This window comes from Delphinapterus leucas, chromosome 14, assembly GCF_059928025.1.
Source record: "Delphinapterus leucas isolate spDelLeu-1000000601 "Yukka" chromosome 14, BTC_Dleu_Yukka2, whole genome shotgun sequence".
Lineage (NCBI taxonomy): Eukaryota > Metazoa > Chordata > Mammalia > Artiodactyla > Monodontidae > Delphinapterus > Delphinapterus leucas.
The window spans coordinates 85,040,384-85,060,304 of NC_143142.1; the positions used below are offsets into that span (position 1 = coordinate 85,040,384).

At 45.4% G+C, this 19,921-nt stretch overlaps 1 protein-coding gene across 7 annotated transcripts in view; it reads right to left on the reverse strand.

Moving 5' to 3' along the window:
- FBXO15 (F-box protein 15) overlaps positions 1-19,921 on the reverse strand; it is a 210,535-nt gene that overhangs the window by 164,417 nt on the left and 26,197 nt on the right. For 4 of the 7 annotated variants that reach the window (XM_089895321.1, XM_089895319.1, XM_022559991.2 and 1 more), the window contains 2 exons: positions 7,390-7,514; positions 1-5,924 (listed from right to left, as the gene is read on the reverse strand). The exon at positions 1-5,924 is cut by the window's left edge and continues 23,528 nt beyond it. The exons of 1 other annotated variant lie outside the window; for it this stretch is intronic. In XM_089895321.1, coding sequence (XP_089751447.1) covers positions 5,655-5,924; positions 7,390-7,514 — 395 coding nt within the window. In that variant the 3' untranslated portion in view covers positions 1-5,654. The remainder of the gene's footprint in view (positions 5,925-7,389; positions 7,515-19,921) is intronic. 2 more of the 7 variants (XM_089895316.1, XM_089895317.1) reach the window with 1 other exon arrangement.

A 19,921-nucleotide genomic window follows, 5' to 3' on the forward strand; every position in this document is an offset into this window, starting at 1 on the left:
CAGTGTTAGATGTCCCCGATGGTGCTTATACCTCCCGGAGCAGCGGGGCACACGGCAGAACACAGTCCGCGGATGGGGCACAAGTGAGGCCACCGGCTTCAGACACAGGCAGGTCCTGGCTTTGTGCACCTCTGGGTGTTTAACCTCTGAGCCTCGCTCCTCACTGGATGATGTCACTATCGTACCATCTACCCCACAGGGTTTCCCTCAAAAGGTCCCGGTAAAGCTTGTTGCACAGTGCCTGGCACACGATAAGCTCCCAGTTTTTGTAAACGGAAGTTGTTATTATTCATCATGGTGAATTGCTCGCTTTCTCCGCAGGCAGCATTAAGTCGGTGAGAGATCACAGGTGTCTCATCTCAAGTCCGTGGACACTTTTCTGAAGCAGACACATAAAAATGAATGTGTGTCTTACACCCATTTCACTGTGACTCAGTCACATGACTGTATGTCAATCAGCAAACACACATTTGCCTTTGGTGCAGTTCCTGGAGTTCACTGTATCCCGTGACAGGCTGGAAAGTGAAGTGAGAGGCTTAACTAAGGTCAGCAGTCCGGGCTGAGGCTGAGCCAGTTCGGGAAGACTCTAAAATCCCACCTTCCGAAGCAAATCCCAATTTCTACACATTTCTCAGAGGACGCACTCATCCTGTGTGTCATTTTCAGGGACAAAGCGGCATTTTACGTGCACCTGAAATGATACGTGTGTGAGTCCGAGTCCCCGCCTGAGCAGCCGGCTTCTCTTGCTCCGCTGAAGGGCCCATCACTGTCTACAGCTGGCCTCTTAGCCCACTGTGGCCCCAGACCAGCCCTTCCTTTTCCCAACCTCCCAGCAGTGGGACACGCATCGCAGAGCCGCTCCTGACCATGCCTTACTATGTTACTCCACAGCAGCCCCTCGCTCCTCTGGGCATCCTACCACCCACCCGCTCCACCCCACCTCGTGCTGAGTCCTACCCTGCTGTGCTCAGTGAGCATGGCTTTCAGCCCCAGTGGCGTCTGCAGCCCAGGGCTTGCCTAGCGGGAGCTCATAGAAAATCCACGTGTTACTCCTTGAAACCTCAGGAGACCACAAAAGACGCCCTGTGCTGAAGCTGGATGCCATATTATTCCACGTACAAAATACACCCGGTGTGTAAGACCAACACTTCTGCATGCAGTTTTTTAAAAGCACATTTCTTTACACTATAAACACTGGAAAAACATTTTGCACAGAGTGACCTTCCCGTGTGAACATTTTCTTTCTGCAGCAGTTATAACCATTAGACTTATAAGGAGATGTTAATAAAAATAATAGACAACTATCAAGTCACGTATAAAAATCATCTTTGCAAAGGCCAGTCAGATCTTTGGTCTGATTTTAAATCCGACAAGATTTTACATGTGGAGTATACTTCAAATAAAAGTATGTCTCTCTGACTGCACACTAGTGGTAGGCACGTTTCTCTGTGTGTAACTCACACTTGTTTCCTTTGCCAACTGCATAAGGAAGGGTTTGCACCCGTTACTCTTCTTGAATTGATTCAACTCAACGAGCCCTGCTCCTGGATCCTTTGTATTTAAGATATCCCAGCATAAGTCCTCTCGCCTTGCAGACAAAGAGGCTTCCTGACAAAGGACTATGATTAGCAAATGCTTTTATTTCGTGCCTGATACCGTAATTTCAATACATATAATACTAAGATGGCCAGACCCCAACAGGGCTAACTTATTTATACTGAGCAGAATCTGTGGACATTCACGACATGCAGAACTAACACAGTGTCAGTATGTTAACCCTTGAGAAATCCCACCTTCCCCCACGTCCATTCCTGCAGCAGGCGGGGTGCGGGACCCACATGGCCCAGGCGGGGTGCAGAGGCTGCACACGCAGGAGCAGGGGCGCATGAGGCATGAGGCGCTGGGGCCCCGGCAGAACGGAGAGCGTTTCCTCAGGGCACGGCACCCCACCACAGCGAACGGGAACCGGAGAGGGGGAAGCACGGGCCGACAGGAAACTGGGTTGGGATGTAGCCTTTCCGGGTCCCTCCACTGTGGACTGACTGTCCTCTCCTTTGTTAACAGTACGTATCTTGGGGCAAGATACTCTGAGACTACATCAGTATCCTGTTTCTCATCACACTTTCACCCACTAACTTAGCACTGATGATTCTTGCTGTAGTTTTGCCAAATGGTGAAGATGAAAACTTTTTTGAAAACTAAAATTGATAACCCCAGAGACTGGTGTGCAGGGTTGCAAACTGCCGCCTGAAGGCCAAATTCAGCCTGGTTGGTGAATCAAGGTTTTGTGAAACACGGGCCCTTCACTTGTGTACTGTCCGCAACTGATTTCATGCTCGACGGCACAGCGGAGCAGGTGCAACAGACACCGTACGTTCCACAAAAGCCGAAACTACCATTGGTCCCTTTACAGAAAAAGTCTGCCAACCCCTGCCTTAGAGAAGAGACTGCATTTATGAAGCAGGTACAGAATGTTTTATATGGAGCTAGAAAAATATTTGTATAATGTAAAATCCTGGTCATCAAAGTAAAAAAGAAAATTAGCTAAAAGGGTTGAAAAATAAAACTGAGACACTATTACAGAAAGCACAACAAAGGACTAAGAGACAGAAGATGGAAAAAATAAGAGACTTCACAGGATCCACCCAGAAAGGATTATAGTTGATTAATAAAAGTCACAGAAAAATACAAGAGAAAATACTGACAGATTTTTTTTAACCCATAGCTGAAGTACACAAATTCTTAGATTAAAATGACCCATAATGAAGGATAAAGACCCACTCCAAGGTACCGAGCATAAATTCCAAAAGCTTCCAGAGAGAAGAGAAAAAGAACAGAGCACATGCAAAGGAAGACCAACCAAAATGGCGTCATATATGTCAAGGACAACCACAGGATAAATGCTCACGACAAAATGTCCTCCAGGTTCTAAGAGAAAATATTCTTCCTGCTACAATTTGTACCCAATGAAACTATCTAACAGGCGTTCTCAGAAATTCATGGATCCCAAATGCATCTCTTGTGCCACTTTCTTAGAGACTGATAGGAGAACGCATGCCACTGAAGAAAGGATATACCGCTGACCTCTGAACAACATTGATTTGAACTGTGCACATCCACTTATACTTGGATTTTTTTCAACAGTAAATCGACTGCACTCCAGTCTGAGGTTGGTTGAATCAGCTCATACTGAGGAAGCTCAGATATGGAGGGCTGACCTCACGTTATACTCAGATTTTCAACTATGTAGAGGGTCCACACAGGCACTGTTCAAGGGTCAACTTTAAATCAAGAATGAAGACAACTTTCCATAAGGCAGGATTCACACAGGAAACTTCCCAGGATGTGGGCTGTCCAGTAGGGCTAGAGAGAAGTTTAGATTAAAGCAAACAGAGGCAGATCTCAGGGGATGAGCCTGGGGGGGAAGAAGTAGTAGAATTGAGAGATTATTTGACATGTTTAAGCATTTGGGGGGGAACACTGAAACACTGACCAACATATGAAAGACTGGACAGATCTTTAAGGAAAATTTTAGGTTCGTTGAAAACCATGTAAGTAGAAAAAGAAGGCAATTACTAATCCAAGAAAAATAAAATGTTGTAAAAGAGAGAAGCATCCCTGGGAACAATATTATAGTCAGCAACAAACCACAACAACGTATTTTCAACTGCAGGAATTATCTGGTATGATGCAAGAGGGGAAGCAGCTGGTGTAAAAGAGAGATATTTTATCTACTGTAAGTCAATATACGCCCAAATTGACCAATCCAGAAACAGCCACAGATTATCATTTAGAAATATGAAGACAAATAACAGTTTTACAAAGCTGAACATTATCCCAGACGCGTGAAAGGGCAAGTGGGGGCCAGGGTGAGTCCTCCAGCATCACTTGGTGACATGTGGTGTGCACGCACGGCTTTGGCGAGGCGCCATGATGGTGACTACCTCGTTCACCCCTCCCCCAACACCGCCCGATAAACTTTCCTTCAGAAGTTAGCTCAGATGGGAAGGGCTCCCACCCCCATCAATCTCTGCTTCCTGCACGCTCCCACAGCTGCTGGTATATCCCTTATAGTAGTTTCCATGGATGTAACAAACAGCTACTGAGGATGGATTACGAGCCTGGCATTGCATTACCTGGACCAGCCGACTGGGATGCAGACAAGTGTTGTAAGCCCCCGCCTACGGGTTTCCCCACGGTATTGCCAACGTGAATTACCCGGCTCCCGTTCCATCTAAATACCATTCAACCGGGGATAAAGAGAGCAGCACTCTTTCTCCAGGGCTACCTCACTTCTACTACCATTTTCTAGGACATCTAGTCCCGCCACCATCTAACCCAGTGAGTCCAAGGACTCACCCCACACTATTCTGTGGTTGTTTCCAGTTCAGTCCTGCTGGTGACGCATGGCTTCTGCCACCTGCCTCTCGGGGCATCCTGTCCTCTTCTACCTTCATCTTGAGCTCACGGCTCAAACCACTGCCTCTCCACCCCCCAAACGCCACTCAGGTGGGGCAGGGGCTCCACAGCCCCTCGTTGGCAAGACCACGAAGTAGCATCGCCCCGTGCTCTCAGTGTCTGACACGGATCTCAAATTTCTCCCTCCCCAACATCTGCAGCCCAAGACCTAGGACGGCGGGAGGGTGAGGATGGCGTCAGAGCAGGGATCCTTTTTACTCTCCCGTTTCTTTGGTTGAGAACCTTTTCTTTTATTGCTGTCTTCAAGCTCTTTATTCTACACACAAACACCTCTCAAGAGAAAACTGATATTTCAATAAGAGAAGAAGAGAGATAGAGGGGGGAGGAGTTTAATCATGTATGCCCCTGTGGGAGCAACACGGCATTTCAACGATCACTTCTGAGAACAACTTTAAGTGGGAGATAAAAATATGGTAGAAAAAGGTAATCGATACAATCTCAAACAAATTTAGAACCAGATCCCTGAAAAACGTGATGAGGTGAATGTTACCTCCATTTGAACCCCAGGTGTCTACCGATCCTCCTAAAGCACTTCTGCAGAGGGAGTGTCCTTCCCTCCCTGTCCCACTGATGCAGAGCTGGGTGTCTGAACTGCATGTGCATCCCGCTTCGCTCTTCTAAGGGGTAACAACTTCCTCTGATGGTTACAGGTGCATCTTTCCTTGTGAAGCAGGTCACTTGTCTATTTTACTTTGCTTAATTGAACACTAATGTGGCTGCTAAATGCCATGAACACAGCACTTTCTAATTTTAATGAATACCATGAAGTTCACACTGAAATGTATTTCTTTATTTGGGGCTCTAACCAATAAAGAAAAAACCCTACACACACGCACACGCGCACACACACACCCTCAAGAGAATACTGATCTGTTTTCAGTCTGATCCGTTTTCTTGTTTTTTTAAAGTGTAAGTGCAGAAGAGAAGCAAATATCTTTTTTCTTTTTCTTTTACATGAATTTCCACTGTGATGTGCTATTTTCACGGTTTTAAAATTTAACTTAATCTTCTAACCTTAACTTTAAAATGACTCAGAAATCATGATTTCTAGTGTGAAATAAGAGGACATCGAACAGACTACTGCTTTATTTTAACTTGCAACGAACACCAAGAACAAAACCAGTCAGTCCAAAAGAAACAAACAGCAACAATAATTTGCCGCCTACTGCTAACGCTCAGTATTTGGTCCCAAACCAGTGGTTTATCTTTGCCACCCGCAGGTAGAGCGCCAGGCTGACGATAAAGTACTCTCCCGTCTCCTCGATCCACACCAGCTCCAAGTGCACCCTTCCCTCCGCGTCTGCGTAGTCCACACGGTACGTCTCCCCCAAGAAAGCAGGGCCGTCAGAGGGCCCGGGAGAAGGTCTCATGCACACCGGGGAACTGAAACACCAGAAGGGTTTCCCATATTCTTCCAAAAGAGTTAAGTCCATTACAGAGCAACTCTACAAAATAAACACAGATGTTCGTAAGTGTAAGGATAAAATGGCCAATTAGACCTGACTTAATAAATGTAGATGGAGCCTCGTCATGAAGGATTAAGTGAAAGAGGAGGGAGAAGAGGAAAGAGAACAAAATTACAGGAAGCGGGAACAGCATGTGACAAGCATGTGACAGTCCTCGGCACGGGGTGTGGCGGGGAGGTAGGGAGGGCGGCCCCGTCAGCTCTGGCCATCACTGAACTGCTGCGCCCACGCGCAGCAACCGGCACCAACAAACGCAGAGACCCCCTTTCCAATGGTCAGAGCTGGGATAAAGCTTTGTTTCCTGTACGATTACAACGCTTCCCTTCCCACCCCACAGTGGGAACTGAGTATCTGCTTCTCGATTACCAAGGAACACAAAACAAATTATATTCTTGTTATATTATGCTGACCCTTTAAGTCTGCCATGTTGACATTTTGCCTTTCTAGGTCCTCAAGGTCCATTGTGACTTCAACATTTTAGCACGCGTTTTTGTAAGATTCATCTAAACCCCCTTTAAAAAGTCAGGTCTGTGCTCTTGAAGACATGAAATAATATTCCTTTGTATGTGATAAATCTTTACCAAGGTTTAAACAACTGCTCACAAATAAACAGAATAAAACATCTCAGTATATCAAATAGCAAGTGGATCAAGAGAGAATCCTTAATGATGCTGAAGTGCTTGCTTTTCACGCTCAACAACAACGCTGCTCTTGGCCTCAGCCATCACCCCTAGTCACTGTCACAAGGCATCCATGCTTGTAGGCAGAATTAAGCCAGCTTAACTGGGGCCCTCTGCATCCACAGCAGATGCATCCTGTGGAAATCCTGTTCATCCCACAACACACAGATGGAGAGGAGTGACAACCAGGGCACCCACGGGCACAGGGATCACAGGAGAAGCGAGACTGCGTGAGAACCCTCCTCGCCGCCCCCCCGCCAGTCCCCAGCCACCACATCCTCCCTCCCCTCCGTGTGGCTGGTTTGTGATAGAGGTAAAAACTGATTTAACTGTTCAAGGAAAAATCTGTATGCTGGAACTTATAACTGCAATAAACTTTAAATTGGCGTCCTAAGATGTAATTGAGAAGTAATTAAGATGTTTCTGAGTAAATGCTACTTGCCTGGTCCAACCTACGGCTCCACTCTTTCTCCGCAAAACGAACAGCCAGAAGGACTTGGAGGGAACAGAGGCTGCAATCAACACTGCTCAGCAACGCACTGCGCGCCACCCACGCACCAACTCCACCACGCCCCGTGGAAAACGAAAGGCCCTCAATACACGTTGGATAAATCAATCAACTGATCGCCACTGGCTAAGAGGACGTGCACAAAGCTTCAGACACCAGAACAATAAATCTAGCACTTTCAAAGCAGTACCATACATATACATCAACAGACACATTTATTATACAGAAACCAGGTACTTTAAGAAAAAAAAATTACCTTTATACAGCCATCAAAAATATTAGTTTTCCAAGAAAGGCCAACTTTTCCAATAAGAGGTAGGTGTTCGGTGCTATTTTTAAAACTTATCACACTGAGCTTCATATATTCATTTTCAATGTATCCTGAAAAGATCAAAGATTTTTAAAATTACTATATGCCAACCAATGCAGGACAACAAGTCAAGATCCCTCGGATCTGCTGCTCTATAAAGGAAGCCTCGTGGAGCTAAGTACTGGGTTCAGGGGTGGAAGGAGACCCTGACACAGCTGACTGGGGCATCTGGCTGAGGCGAGGGCACTACTATATCCACTTGCATTCCTGAAATGAGCTTGTCTCAATGGTGAGACGGGGAGATGCCTGGGGTGAACAGGACAGCACCCTGTCACCGATGGGGAGACAGCTACGAGGCAAGGGTTCCACTGATTTGATTAAACAAACCGCTAGGAAAATGGGAAACCAGAGCCGTGGAACTTAAGAAAACAGAGGCCGGAAACTGCACAGAAAAAGGGCATTAAATGTGAGGGAGGGGAGAGACGTACAGAGAAAGGAGGGGTGAGAGCCAGTGAACGTGGAAAGCGGTCAGGGAAGGAGCCCAGCGCATGTCTTCGCAGGACCGTATGAACAAGCAGAAATCCCACCACATGCTGACCAAGAGCTGAGACCAGAGCCCTGCCCTCCCTGGACCAACGCAGAGCTGCCCGGGAGCAGCCTCGCCACCCAGGGCTGTCACGGCCCAGGTGCACGCACGCCCGGGGGCCTACAGGACGGCTGAGCCCCGTGCACCCACTTTAATGCGTCCTGCAAAGGGGAGCATCACCCGTGACGAGGTCACAGGCCTTCACTCGCACGCAAGCTTTCTTCAGAGGCAACACCTGATCAAGGGTGAGATGTGAGTCACGGGCAGAGCAGAGAAAGGAGAGCAGAGAAAGGCACATGCTCTCCGACCCCATGCTGCTCATTTCATGGGACAAAATAAAACCAGAACCAAGCTGCCCTGGGAGCCAGAGCCCCATTCTAGAAACTCTAGACGGTGTCCTCACGGAAGTGCCGCCAAAAGATCAGGACCAGGACACGAGCTCTGGGCGGGAGCCCCGCGAGGCGGCGCAGCTCCAGCCCTGGAGGGCCTGTTAGCCAGTCTGGTCCAAGGACAGAGGCTGCCCACATGCCCTCCTCTGCTGCTGAGTGCTCAGCGAGAACCGTGCAGCTTCTCAAGCGAGGCCTCGGAGGAGGCGAAGCAATGACATCCTGAACAGCAGATGTGGCTCTGCTCTGCCCTTGGTCACCACACAGCCACGCGCAGGACTGCCGGCTTGTCCTCAAGACACGGCAGAAAGTGGACCCCAAGGTACAGCAGCCAATAACAGCTCAACGGCAATTGTCTGAGTTGATAAACATGAAATCTCTGTAGGAAGCGAGGACTGTTGCTACTCTGTTATCACCAGACATCCTCCCTGCAGAACAGCTAGAACACTGTGGTATCTTAAAAGGTCAGAGCTCTTCCCACTGGCCCTGTGTAACTGCTTGCTTCTCTAAGACAGAACAAGGTGAAGCTCTCTGTACATGTAAGCGATCTGCACACAGAATGCATATGTGAAGGTGTATGCAAATAAAATAGGTCATGTTTTTGAGTATTTACTGTACACCAAGCATATGTTACATACTTTGTGTATAGCAGCTTAAAAGAATACCTTAGAATAGTACTATTAATTAGACACTACAATTCTCTGAGCTCACAGGTGAGAAAGCTACGCGCCAAGATCTGAGCAGTGCCTTCCCTGCCCGAGGCCACGCGGTGGTCAGCAGCAGAAACGTGACCCAGACCTGTTCTGCGTCTGGAGTCCATGTTACAGCAGATTAAAACAGACACACGATCACCTATTGGTTTCAATACTAGCTGAGAATGTATAACGTAGATCTAGATTCTCATGGAGTTTTGTTTTCATTTTACTGCCAATAGAGAAAAATCTAAGAATGCACAGACAGATGCGCTGGGGGACCGTTTATGGCTCCCCAAACTGTTGCTGATTTGCCCATGCTCACTACCTCCCGTTCCCAGCCCTCCCGTAACCAGGTCGTGAGTGGCCTGGCTCCTTCCCTGAGACACGCTCCTGCTCGCCTGGGTCAGAGTGAGCCGTGGGAGCAGGTAGAGAAGGGAAAACGCCTCTGACAGACGCAGGGGCAGAGGCCCAAGTCCTCGCAGAGCAGGCACGGGCAGCACTCTGGGGTCGACTACTAGGTGTGACAGGGCGATGTTTTCACAAGAGAAGCCACAGTGTGTCACACGCATACCAGCGCAGAGTCTAGCTCTTCCAGAGAGGCTGTGTGTGAGCCGCTGCGTCCTTATGCATTCCTGTGCTGCTTAAACCGTTCAGAATAAAGTCTGCTGTTGGGGACTCTAACTTTAACCTACCAATACGTAAGGCCATCCTCAAAACGCAGAGAAATACAATGCAAGGCTCCCCGCTCTTGGCTTCCCGCGACATGCATGCACAAGCACGGACTTCAGAGTCGTAAGGAGCTCGTTCCAAACCTGCCCAGGCATTTGCTAGAGGTATGACCATGGTCAAGCTCCAAGCCAAGCAAAATGAGACACAAATAGAGAGCACTTTATAAAGCTTTGTGATTAGTGGAACAAGTAGTAAACATTAACATTACAGGGTGAATTGTTATAAATGCCAGACTAAGGTTGCTAAGCACCTTAACGTATTACCTCAACCATAATACTCCCTCTGAAGAGCCAAGCCCACTGCCAAGGAGAAAGATGTACCATGTTCATGGAATGCAAGACTCAACACCGTTAAGACATCCATTTACCCAAATTGATATATAGACTTAATACAATCCAAATCATAATCTCAGCAGGTATTTAATAAATAATTTACAAATAAATAATAAGATGTGACAGGCTGATTCACATGGAAATGCTAAAGACCTAAAACAGCCACAGAATCTTGAGAAAAAGAAAAATAAATGACTTCAAGACTTACTATAGAGCTAAAGCAATCAAGACAGTGTGGTATTACTACAAAGATACACAAATAGATCAACAATATAGAACAGACAGGTCCAGAAATAGACCAACACTTTTACAAGCAACTGATTTTTGATGAAGACATCAAAATAATTCAATGAGAAAAGAAAGCCTTTTCACAAATGGTGCAATAACAACTTGCTATTCATACGGGAAAATAACATGAACCTCACCCTTACCTCATACTTCACACAAAAATTAAATTAGGGATGGATCACAGACCTAAATGTAAAAGCTAAAACCATAATCCAGCTGGAAGAAAGAACATCTCCATAACCTGGAGTAGGAAAAGTTTTTAAGACAGAAAAAAGAAAATACCATAAAACAAGAAAATAATAAATTAGATTTCATCAAAGTGAGAAACTTCTGATCACTAAAAGATACCACTAAGAAAATGAATAAGCAAGCCATAGACTGGAAAAAAATATTTTCAAAACATATATCTGACAAAGGACTCTTATCCAGAATATATAAAGAGCTTCTATGGTTGAGAAATAAAGAAACAAATACTGATTTAAAAAAAAAAAGAAAACACCACAAAAGGATTAAAGACACTTCAAAAAAAGATATGCAAATGAACAATAAGCACGTGGAAAAGTACTCAGCACTACTGGCCATTAGGGAGAAACTACGACTACCATACACCAGGTGAGCTAAAATTTAAAAGACTAATAACATCAACGGTTGCCCAGGATACGGAGCAGCCAGAACACTCACACACAGATGATGGAGTGTAAAATGGTACAACAACTCTAAAAAAAAGAAGTTTGGCAATTTCTAGTACATAAAAATTTCTTATACATAAAAAAAAAAAGACTGGCAACTTTTAATCCATAATTAAACCTGCTCTAATTCGACTTCCCAGTCCTAGGTATTTAGCCAAGAGAAATGAAAACATATGTTCACAAAAAAGACTTGCACAAGAAATCTATAGCAGCTTTATTCATAACAGCCCAAAACAAAAACAACCCTAACTCCCTCTCTATCAACAGGAAAACTGGTGAGCAAATTCTGGTATACTGGGCTTCCCTGGTGGCGCAGTGGTTGAGAGTCCGCCTGCCGATGCAGGGGACACGGGTTCATGCCCCGGTCCGGGAAGATCCCACGTGCCGCGGAGCGGCTGGGCCCGTGAGCCATGGCCGCTGAGCCTGCGCGTCCGGAGCCTGTGCTCCGCAACGGGAGAGGCCACAACAGTGAGAGGCCCGCGTACCGCAAAAAAAAAAAAAAAAGAGTCGTCAGAATGGGAGCGAGAAGGAGGGACAGAAGGCTGCTGGACACATCCAGTCCCACTGACACGCAACAAGCCCACCCGGCAAACTGCACTGGGAAGAAGACCTACCCTGGGTTTTTCAACATGAATCCTTCTTGCTAAGCCAGCTTTAGGTGAAGTTTTCTAGGTAGAAAATTAGGTTCTAGGTAGCTTTCAAACAAAAAATAACTTTCCCATCTATACAGAAGTGTTGTTTTCTTTTAAAATAATTTTCGAATCAGAAAACATGAATACATTTGTAAGTGGAAGAGGAGCTGATGGAAAACTGGTTTGAAATAATGAACAGATAAGAGACCAAGGGCTAAATAAAGGTCCCGGAACAGGCAGGAGCAGGTATATTTAGGAATGGAAACTGGAAAATCTTTTGGCAAGACAGTGAGACATCTTTTTCTCTGAAACAGGAAAAATCAAGCCTACAGACAGACAGTGACACCGTGGAGATGTGCTGGCAGGTGAGGGAGGACGATCAGTCTCAGCACGGCGGGTCGTGAGCCTTGAGAACGAGGAAGATGAGTGACTGTGTTTAAACAGCCTTTCTGCGAAATACAAGGCAGGACTAACAAGAGCTGATTAGAAGATTTCTGAGTAGCAACAAGGGATGAGTTGAAGTCTGACAGCCCCAGTGGACATGCGTTTGTGACTTCCTGCAAGGAACTGCCGGGCATTCACGAAGTTAGACTCTCAAACAGAGTCAAGAGTCCGGAAATGCAAAAGAGGAGGAAGAGGGCTCATCACATAAAGGTTTGAGGCGCCTCCTCACAGGTCCCATGTTACCGCCGGGGCTGGCTTCAGGGGCCACAACCTGTGTGGATACAAGGGACCCCTCCTGGTTTAATGTGCTGCTGTCAGCATTTTGAACTTAATAATTTTCTACCGAGGAGCACCGCGGTTTCATTTTGCACGGGGTCCCACAAATCACATGGCCTCTTCTGCTTCAGGGCAAGGACCACTGACTCCCTGCGAGCACTGACATAAAACATATGGAGATCAGCGTTCTCCTGCTCTGTGAACAGAATCTGTAATGCTGATTTTTCATAATGAGTCACCAGAAGTACAAAGCAGGAAAAAATGTACTAACAACCACTGATGAAGATGCTCTGAAGAATTATCTGTTCTACTTTTTCTAGATAATCACCACCTAGAAAGTACTGTACTATTTCTAATGCCTTCCCGTTATCACAAATGCTTAGAGAGGATAATCTGACCTAGAAACATAGAAAGTAATTAGTATCAAGGGAACAAAACAGGGAACAAAAAAGTATCTATTTTTGGAATCACAAAAATAAAAATGGGATAACATGCTATGTATGAAAAGTATCTTAAACAAACACTAAAAACTTTAAAAGTAGAATTTCTTAAAGAGAGGTTATCTGGGCTAACCAGTGTCTGCTGCTCAAAAGTTGAACAACCCTACTTTATTCATAGAATAAAAATAAGTTCTCAGGTCCATGACTTCTTTCAAACCCCTCAATATTTTCTATTTTGTCTTACAGAATAAGGCACTGAATATTTATCATTTAATCAGTACTTTAATGAAAAGCATATTGCAGAATCTCTATAGGAGATAGAACAAATCTAACAACAGATAATGGAAACATAATCTAAACATATTCCTTCACAATGGCAGCACAAAAATGAGTTGAGAAAGGTGAAGGACCTACATAAGAAAACATTTCTCCTAAGGGCAGAGAAGAAAACTTAAAGAAATGGAGAGATAGTCCAAAACCCTAAATAAAAACACATCAATTCCTTTCAAATTAATGTCCACATTCAATACAAATCTGATCAAAATCCAAATAAGACATTTAACATCTGGCCAGGTGACTATTAATTATATCTAAAAGAATAAGTGGATGGAAATAACTGAGAAATGCTGGATGAATGTTCAGTAGTAAGAAATGTTACATCGGGGGAGGGACACATTTTCATAACACAGTTCACAAGTAAAGCTTGAACTGCCTTCCTGCCTGGTGGAGATACAGGGAGAAGGGGTGCCAATCCTCAGCAGAGAGAAAGAGCCCGAAGCGCGAAGGGCACAGGAACCTGCAGGCTGCGTGTAATCTTTATGTTAATCAAAAGGAAGTGTGGGTTTAAAAAATGAAGAGAAATGATGTAAAGGAAACAAAGGTGAATATTCGCCTGATCTTGGCAAGTGAGTACTTTCTACGTGAAAAAATTTCGGAAGAAACAAGGAAGAAAGGACTGATTACATACAATTAAAAACTTGGGAAGGATCCAAAGCAACATATACCAAATTAAAAGGCAAAAGACAAAATGGAGAAAACACTCGCAGCAAATATAACTCGTATAAATCTTGTAAACATTTAAAACAATGGAACCAATCAAACACAAACAGATGGAAATTCAATCAGGAGAGAAATGTAAAAACAAGACAACACTAGCACATGCCCACCTCCTGGAAGCACTCCTTACTTCCTCTCACTTCCTCACTTTAGTCCTCAGGGAACCTTACGTGGAAGGTTCTCATGCTACTGCACCATCACACACTTGTGACAGGTACTCCGGAATCTGGATCCTACGAAGACGCCCCTGAAATAGCCTACCAGATAGCTGCTACAGTAGCCATAAACTTCTGCTACAGTCAACAGGCTTTTTTAAATAGCCAACCTAACATTCAACATTTGCAAATTTAAAACAATCAGATGTCATTTGCACCTCTCAAATCATCAAATATTTTTCAAATTAATGCTCATGATAATAGTGCTATAATCATGAAAATGGAGACCTAAATGCCCAACAGAAGGAGACTGGGTCAATAAATCCTGATAAAACCAAACAATGGGTTGTCACACAACTTTTCAAAACCTAATTTTTCCAAAGAGTACTACTTAGTGACATGGGGAAAAAGCAAGCGCTGTTCACACAATGTGGTCCACAAATATAAATACAGCTACAGATTTGAAAATGGACCAAAATATAAACAAGAGTTGTCCTTGGGTGACTTTCATTTGCTTCTTTAGAAGTGTCCATATATTCAGAATTTTCAAATCCCATAATAAGAAAAAGACATTAGTTTTTAAATGCATTTTTATAACAACTCAAATAAGTGACAGAAGCAGCATACCTTGTTACTTAAAAATTCTTTCCCACTACCAAACGTAAAATACATAGCTAGTGGGAAGCAGCCGCAGAGCACAGGCAGATCAGTTCAGTGCTTTGTGACCACCTAGAGGAGTGAGATAGGGAGGGTGGGAGGGAAACTCAAGAGATAGGGGGATATAGGTATATGTATAGCTGATTCACTTTGTCATAAAGCAGAAACTAACACACCATTGTAAAGCAATTATACTCCAATAAAGATGTAAAAAAAAAGAAAATTCTTTCCCTTTGCTTCTTTACCATCACTCTCCCTCTCAATACTGATAAAAAGACTACAACCTGCTGTACTATGCGAAACCTTTTCCCTCAGCTCCTGAAAATTGGTAATAATTAGCCTGATACAAAGATCAAAAAATATGCATTCTTTCATACTTTGCACTGCTCATCATGCTCTTTTTCAAGCTCTATTAACACTTCAAAGACACAGCTGGACTACTTCCCGTCTGCTCTTCCACTGGGCTGCACCCATTCTCATCCTGAGACCCTCTATTCTCAGCAAGGCCTGCCTGCGAGGCTGGCCCTTGGCTGGTGTCCGGGGGATGGATTCCAGGAGTGCCCCCACCCCGCCATCCCTCGCTGACAAGAGTGGGTCACCTGCCTGAACAGTCTGTACCAACAATGTGGTTCCTGCTGAGCACCTTTCCACCTGGGAGTCTGGAGTTTGGGTGAGCCAGGCAGCAGGTGCCCATGTAACCAGCCCCAAAAAGAACCCTGGGTGCTGAGTCTCCAACACACTTCTCGGGTAGGCAGCATTACGCAGGTGTTCTCACGACTCCTGTGTGACCGCACATCCTGGGAGGGGACCCTTGGAAGCCTGTACCTCCTTCCCCTAGACTTCACCCCTTGAGGCTTTTCCCCCCCACTGACTTTGCTCTGTACCCTCGGGCAGTAATAAATCTTAGCCATTAATAAAACCATACCTTGAGACCTGTGAGTCCTCCCAGCGGATCACTGAACCTCCCAGCAGATCCACTGGGTCTTGGGGACCCAATGCCAACAGCCTACCCACATTTGCAAAAGAACAGAAATCATAGTGTGCACAGGAAAACCCACAATGCACTTTAAGAAGCTTACTTCAAGTTTCCATTTACAAATTATTTCTCTTATAAATCCAATTCAGGTAACAAAATATGTCTTCACTTAAACATCCTTTTAGCTTAATTTTAGTGGCAATACCCAAAGAAGCAGGTAGCAAACACGGACAGGCTCAGGAATCATGAACCTTCCTTTGAAAAAAAAGGTAATACTGTTCCTTTTAAGAAAATTCTTAATGCAGCCATGACTCGTCAAAGTGACAGAACACATGAAAATACAAAGAGAAAACATCCCAGGTCCTTGGGGGGAGGAATATGACAAAGTTCCAAGGAGAAGCAGTCAAAGAAACCTTTAGGGAAATAAGAAAGGACCTGGATTCTCTGTATTCACCGTCAGCAGCGCTGAGAGGTAGGACATCCTCTCCCTGGACAGCGTCTGACTGAGGAGGATAATGTCTAGAGCTCGAGCTCTGCACTGGCAAACTGGAGGACCAGGCAGAGCCGCCAGCACGGAGCCTGCTCTGACCTGAAAGGCAGACAAGGTGAACAGTACAGCGGGCGTGGTGTCACCACGTGGGAGCTGAGCCCACCAGACAAGTGTGGGAATTCACAGCCCAGAGGCGTTGGCTGTGGCCTCACAGCGCTGGCCAAGTGCAGGGTCCCAGGGTGCTCATCCCCCAAGGGTGAGCTCTGTGTCTCAGGGATCTCACTCCAGCTCCAAGAACCAACTAGGGTCTTCTGGTTTGATTTTAGTAACATGTATTGCAACTGCAACAATAAAAATCCAAAGAACCTCGTAGCACAGTACATGAGACAGAGTTAATAAAATAGAACAGAGGGATATTTTATTCAGAGAAAATACTGTGACCAAGAGGTAAAGAGCATAAAATGGCCAGTACTCACTCTGAATGCTTCACTGCGGTTGCTCTGTATGAATATAAACATGGCGTGAATCTTTTGATTATCTGTATTCCCTGCATATGAACTGACTGCACAGTCATTTCTGGAGATCATTTTAGCCCATCGTAGGCAAATTATTCTACACAATGCATTCTATACTAAAACTCTAGAGAAATATATACATTTCCTCTAAAGGATGAAGGCATGCTCAGATTTATAGACATATCATGGTACAGCTAATTAAAATAGCTACAAATTGCTATAAGTCCAATATTTATCAGAATACCTGACAAGAGAATCTGGAACTGCAAAAGATGTGCACGGTACCTTGGGCAGCTGCAGCTTCAATGATCCCATGCTTTCTCAGTCACTGTAGTTTTACTGTGTGTTTAACATTTGGTAAGACCAGTAGCCCTCTTATAATTTTCAAAATTTAATCAAGACGTGGATGGTGGTCACACAGTTGTTTGCTTTATGATAATTTGTTTTATGCGTTTCTCCTTGTGTCATTTAACAATACAAAAAAAGTTTAACCACGCAGGTGGCTTCAGAGTTACGGGTAATGGTCTACTTCTTACACTGTGTGGCGGCTACATGGGTTTTTTAATTGTTTGTTTTTCTGTAGTCTAAACACACATCGGACAGAGAAAATATGACACTACCTCACACTTAAAACTTTAAAACAAAAATTTTATCAACCATGCCATATTCATGTGTATTCGTAAATGGATTTTAGAGTCAACTTTTCAAGTTTCATAATAAATTCCCTTTGGGATGTTTTAATAGAACTGTAATGAATTTGTGGACTAAATTGGTACAGCCTCAGACCTTCTATTTAAAGATGGAATGCTGGAAGCGGTCCTACGAAATGACCAAACTCAGGCTCTGTCCATCAATTACGTCATATTTAAAGTTGTACCTTTCCACTCCCTCCTGACTGGGTCTGGCCCACTCCCCATTAACCCGTCTGAGCGCCACAACTAGTCGCTTTACGCCGGCCCCGGCCCCCCTTGGCCTGCCCCTCCTCAGAGCCCTCCGGGAGCCCCTGGAGCCACCCTCCCCAGGGCCTGCGAGCTGGCCCAGCAGGCTTCTCTGCACCCGTCATGGAGGGCAGGCGACACGCGTGAGACGTGCGCATCCGCCGCCAGCACACCCCCTGCATCCCGCCAGCAACGGTCAATGCATGCACCAGACACACAGATGGGCCTGGTCCCCTCTCCTTCCTGCCGCTCCCCATAGGCTGCCTCCTCAGAGCCAGGCGAGGATGCCCCCAGCTCTAGGGATGTGATGATAGAACATTTATCCTTGATGGGGTACAGTGCTGTCATCCCCTCCTGCAATGACATCGCTGGAATTTACTAAATATACTCCCTGGTACCACAAGACAGTTTCTCAAAAACTGTAGCAGGCGTTGGAGTCTGTACTCCGGTGAAATGTGACAACTCTGATGGCAACGGCGCCCCCTGCTGACCCTCATCGCAGAACTACACGCAGAGGAAGCACCTGAGTCTTGTGTGAAGTCAAGAGGGTGAAAGTGTTCCTCACTGTGAAAACAACAGATGAAGGTGAATTATTCCCACAGAAGTTTCCTGTCCTCCTTCACTTTACCTGGCCTCCTGTGCGTCCTAACAACCATCTCACCTTCTCAGGGGTGTGTCAGCACTCCAGCAGAGAAGGGCCCCACCTGATACCTGTACAATGTCAACACCTTGAAAAGACAGTCAAACACACAAGAAGAGCCACTCTAGAAGCACATCACTGCAAAGTACAGTGGAGAGGAGACAGCGGCCAGGCTCGGGTGCAGATGGAGCTCCGCCATGCACCAGCTGCTCGTCACTCAAGAACTGGCCTACGGTCCACTCCAGCCGCCCTGTTAACAACACGGGAGAGATCACAGTGCCCAGCCCACAGGCTTGCCGTGGAGATTAATATAAATATGAAACGTTCAGCAAGCACCTCTGATGAGTGCCCATCCGTGTTCTCTGTCACCATCGTCCTGTCCTCATGATCATCACGGGCACAGCTTAGGCATGAGGGACACACACAAAGCTTCATCAACATGATGCTATACTTGCTGAGAACGAGGAGAAGGGGAATCCTCTCCTCTGAAGTCCTAGCACCTGCCTAAGACAGACCTCAACCCAACCCCTGGAGAACAGAGATCGTGTCAGGTAGGAAATGCTGGAAGTGAAAGGCGCCTGAGGATGCAGGGCTGGAGCCCTGGAGAGCGAGAGAACAAGTTCTCTGCCAACACCAGCCCCAGGCCCACGAGTTTGTGCCCTGGGTATAGACAGGGAGCATGTCAGCAGTCCCCTCGACAGTGTATACCGGGAAAAGGGATAGATTTCATCCTCTATTTTAAATATCAGGATAAAGGTAAATGGGTTAAAATACAGAGAAGATAATTTGGGCTCAGTGAAAGGCCAAATTTTCACACCTTCAACAAAAGCGGGTGGGCTGTTTCCAGGCAGAGCAAATTCAAGCCCAGGAGGGGTCATTCTCTAGATCACCTCACCAGTCCTTCCTAACTCTGAGAGTCCAAGATTCTGGGCATAAGGACCACTGAAGAGGGCTTCCCTGGTGGCGCAGTGGTTGAGAGTCCGCCTGCCGATGCAGGGGACACGGGTTCGTGCCCCGGTCCGGGAAGATCCCACATGCCGCAGAGCGGCTGGGCCCGTGAGCCATGGCCGCTGAGCCTGCGCGTCCGGAGCCTGTGCTCCGCAACGGGAGAGGCCACAACAGTGAGAGGCCCGCGTACCGCAAAAAAAAAAAAAAAAAAAGGAAAAGAAAAGACCACTGAAGAAAAACAAGAAAACCTGAAAATTACTAAGCAGTCAACTCAAAAAAGCTAGAAAAAGATCAAAATAAACCTAAAGAAAACAGATGATTTCTAGAAAATCATATAAATACTAAAACTGATTCAATTACAAGTAGAAAGCCTGATTATAACAGAATCAGAAACAGATTTAAAACATAAAAAATAAAGGAAAACTGTACCCTGAGTTTAAATGGAAAATGCTAAAAACCAAATAACTGAAACCAGTACCTTAAAAATAAGCATACATGTGACAAGAGAAGCTTATCTTAGGGATTCTAGGATGTTAACCAATAGAAGATACATTAATGAAATTCACTATAATGGTGTAAAGGAGAAAAAAAATCATATCATCAACA